Source organism: Tuber melanosporum, assembly GCF_000151645.1.
Source record: "Tuber melanosporum whole genome shotgun sequence assembly, scaffold_209, strain Mel28".
In the NCBI taxonomy this organism is placed as follows: domain Eukaryota; kingdom Fungi; phylum Ascomycota; class Pezizomycetes; order Pezizales; family Tuberaceae; genus Tuber; species Tuber melanosporum.
In genome coordinates this window covers 149,692-153,943 of record NW_003298874.1, presented here as the reverse complement: position 1 = coordinate 153,943, position 4,252 = coordinate 149,692, and the positions used below count along the sequence as shown (strand labels likewise).

Sequence of the window (4,252 nt, the reverse complement as noted above, 5' to 3'; positions counted from 1 at the left end):
AGGCACTGAGGATGCCGCTAATCAATTTTGGGAAGCACCGGCGAACTTAGATTTCGAGTGATAATGAAATTTACCAGGGGTTAGGGTTACAAATGGACCTGAAATCTTGGCGCGCACAAATCCTCAGCCATCTTTCTCCACGCATAGTTTCTCCAGGCACAGAAAAGAACAAACTCATCGACTAACCGTCAGAAATTGCTGAACATATCGCAGTTCAAAATGCCCGGGCGTGTGAAGCTCACCTCGACCGCGCCGGTGGAGGCAATCTCTTCCACAAAGCCGCCTGCGACAAAAAATCCCATTTCTGTTGCTAAAGGGCCCCGAAAACGCTCGGCATCCCCTTCACCTCCGAGCTCGTCCCCGAACTTCAAATCACCAAAAATAACTGTGGAGACAGCTAGCATTGAGCTAAGTGAGCTAACGCCAGCACTGAAGCCAGCACCGAAGCGAGAACTAGAGAAGAAGACAGCTAGAAAACCTCGAGAAAAGAGTACCATGACCTACCAATAGTTAAAATTCCGAGGTGAAGGGGCTAACAATGTCCACCAGAATTTCCATGCACCGAACCTGGCTGTGACAAGCACTTTACCCGTCCCTGCCGCCTAACGGAGCACCTACGAAGTCACACCGGCGAACGGCCATTTCAATGTTCAAATGGGGGGTGCGATATGTCCTTCCTCAGGGAGTCGCATCTTAAAGCGCACATTCGAGCGAAGCATCTACAGGACAAGCGCTACGTATGCACGTTTGTCATCCCCCAAGGGCAGGAAGATCAGCTTGGAACTTTTGGGTTCAAGAGGGTTGCGGGACAGGGCGGGAAAGTGGTTGACGGTGGAAGGGAGTGCGGGGCGAAGTTTACTACGAATCAGCACCTTAAGAGGCATCTGGAAAGCCATCAAAAGGCTCTTCCGCATGTTGTGGGGTTCTCCTTTCGTGAATTTCGCTTATGGATGAGACTGATGAGAGTTGCGTAGTGTGTGGATTATCCCCCTTGTAATGAAGGTTTCCGAAAACGTGGGCCGCTGGCAAGACATATCCGAGAAGTTCACTGCGGACTGCTTCCGTGGGCATGTCCTCATCAGGATACCGACGGCTCTACGAAACATTGCTCTTATGCTAGCGACACAAAGCGGAAGCTAGAGAGCCATATTGCATCCCAACACAGTGGTATTCCAAAACTCCGATTCTGGTGTGACACCTGCCAGAAGAACCCCGGCCCACCCCCGCTGGAGGATATATCTACAAACGATACAGCCTTCCCCATCCAACGCACAGTTCTACCAGATACATCCTCTTTTAACTCTTACAGAGAACTCCGTGCTCACACCAGTGCAGCTCATCCGCCAGTCTGCTCACACTGCTCCCACCGCTCACCCAGCCATAAAGCTCTGAAGCTACATATACAAAATAAACACGACATACCCCTCGACAAGCGCAAAACGCATATCTGCGAGATATGTGGACAGGGCTTGACTAAACCCCAGTACGTCAAAACCCACATCAAGATCGTGCACCAGGGATACCGCCCATTTGCTTGTCCGCACTGTCCAAGGAATTATCAATACAAAGCACCGCTTCAGAAACACATTGCCCGCACACATAACCCGAACTCGGAGATTAAGTCCGGGTTGGGGAAGTCTGGGAGACCTAGAGCCTTGATCAGGAAGCTGGGGCTAATTGAGGAACTAAGTGGCTATGGCTACGAAAACTCTGGTAGACATATCACCTGCATTGTGGATGGGTGTAGATGGAGGTATGCCAGGTTGTATGATCTGAGGAACCATCTTGGAAGTGCGAATGGGCATGGGTTTAGTCCGGAGCAGGTCGATGAGCTGATGGCTGAACCGGAGAAGGATGGACCACACGAGGATGACGAGAGCGGAAGTGAGTGCGAGAACGAAAAAATTGAGGATGATGAAGAGGGTTGGAGCGAGATTGAGAGTGGGAGCGAAGGTGAGTGGGGGTTGAGCGATGAGGACGATTAGTATTAATGGGGGGCTCTCGCTGGAATTGGCCTGCGGATATGTTCGGCTAAAGGTGGGTTGGGATAGGCTATTTAAATTATACTCTAGTTTCCAGAACGGACTAGCATTGATACACTTATTGATAATTCTGCGTCCTTGCGGGCCGTCCTTGCCTTGGAAAATTCACCGAGATGAGCTTGGTTACGATGCTATTCTGTGCTCTGCCCCGCGAACCCTTAAACACTAACTACCGCCCGGTATTGGCACCCCACGCCGTAATAACACGAGAGCGAAGTAAGTCAAAGCCAAAGTACCCGGCGTGCTGATTGAACTCCCAACTCAAATCTATCCCTGAAAATGCACCTATGATACCTAGGAAAAGCCCCTGAGGTAGAGCAAGTGGTAGAAAGCATCAATATATTAGGGCGGCATGCTAGAGTATGAATCGCATCGTAAGCTCCCTCCACGATGTGCCTCTCTTGGGGCACAGTAATTCTCCCCACTTCCCATTCGGTCGGAAGCAGATACACCCTGGGTTTCCGCTCCAACTCGTTCTCTCTCCGGGCACCTCTACGGGAAAGGCCTATTTCATTTTAATGGATTAACATGTTGCATCTCGGAGCAATTTCTCTTCGAGCCACGGGTTCTGTCCCTCTAGTGTATTCTGGGTGTCTCCAGATTATACGGTGCTCGTCACAGCAGATCCTGCCAGGTAGCTATTGCGATATGAAACGGTAGATGCTACGCCATAGCCTATCCGGTGGGGTACTTTCGGACAGGGGCGTTAGCGGTGACATCCTGGCTCTCTTTGTTTGGAAGGTTGGACAGGGGATGGGGGTGGTTGTTGAACGCTGGTATTAGTAGTTGAGGTGGTAGAGTATGCTACGTGCTGAAAGCACAAGCCCCCACGACCGGTTCCGTGAGGCGGATAGTTTGTTCCGGTTCCGTGTCAAAGGCCCCATGCCATCTTTCCGGAAAGGACCACAGTATAGATACCGATGGGAGGTGGAAGGTTCGAGCAGGTGCTACAGGTTCTTCCACAAAAGGTCTCCGGCAGGTGTCGGGCGGCTTCCGCTCGCTCGCCGGAACCCGCTGGGGCTTTTATAATCGTCGCATGATCCTCGGAATTTCATCCCCCCCGCGTTGTGAATGGTGGCTGTGGGAACAAGAGAAGGGCTTTATCAAGTTTTCAAAGGAACTTCGGATAAAGAAAAGGAGGGGGGCAGAGGAAGCGGGGGACTACTCAAGGAAGCAAACACAAAGGAAATCATCGGTGTGCAGGAATGCATACCGGTAACATACATAATCCACAACGCATGCATTCCCACGGCAAGGTTAGGCAATACGGCGCAGTAGGAATCAACCTGAATTATACAGAAACAAGGCAACAACAAATTAACGCCATATCGGATCCACGTTCTATAACACTTTGGGCAGTTGGGTTTTCCTCTCAATGTTGGTAACTCTTCGCCGCACTTTGTTCGCCCTTGCTCGGGTTTTTTTTCCCACACCTTGCGAGCTATCGGCAGAAACGGGTCCGTCAGACTACGACAGGATTTGCTCGAGAATTCCCTGCCGTGGACATGAGAAAAGGGCGAAAAATACGGCGGAGAAATAAAATAAAAGAGCTGCTCAGCTCCTGCGTGAGAGAGACAAATGGAACACTAGACCTTACCAGAGGCAACCCCAACGACATAGCACACGGTTCGATTATTTGAGATTATACGGGGCAGGTTAACAGGCTAAGCGAATTGTGAATACCGGTTACTCGCAAACAAGATTCAACACATCTGGTGGGCCAATCTTAACGTACCAGTGCGCGCCGATAGATATATCCGTATATCCGTCACGTGAGGCCCGACAAAGAAATCTTTGGTGAACCTTCTTGTCGCAGTGTCCCCAGATAAGGCACGTGACTGATGTTTCTATCGGCCACACTGGAGTCTACTCAAGTACGGTAGCCTTACCCTGGGCGGTCAGAAACGGTCTCTCGGGGCACCCTAAGCCTATCCCAGCACGATTTAAGCTTTCAGATGACTGCTGGACTTACAGGTACCAAGAATGCTGAGTCATTTGAGCACTGAATACCTTAGACTGAAAATCCGGTTTCCCAGGCAGAAATTCAGCTAACCATTGCCGGATCTGGCCTTAGCGAATTTGACCGCTCCAAATGGATACTATGTCTGGGCACCGGAAGACGCTAAATTAATCCTTCCAGAGAGCCATTGCCTCTGAATCCGGAGGTCATGGGGTTGGAGGAGATGGCGGACCTGAAGAGTTTATACTCA

The 4,252-nt window shown here is 50.6% G+C and overlaps 1 protein-coding gene across 1 annotated transcript; it reads left to right on the top strand.

The window, feature by feature from the left end:
* Window positions 1-219: 219 nt before the first annotated feature.
* GSTUM_00000663001 (uncharacterized protein) lies at window positions 220-1,985 on the top strand (the record flags this gene model as incomplete). The annotated part of the gene is made up of 3 exons (XM_002837919.1): window positions 220-490; window positions 550-917; window positions 975-1,985. The coding sequence occupies 3 exons, from the start codon at window positions 220-222 to the stop codon at window positions 1,983-1,985; spliced, it is 1,650 nt and encodes a 549-aa protein (XP_002837965.1).
* Between the last annotated feature and the right edge of the window lie 2,267 nt (window positions 1,986-4,252).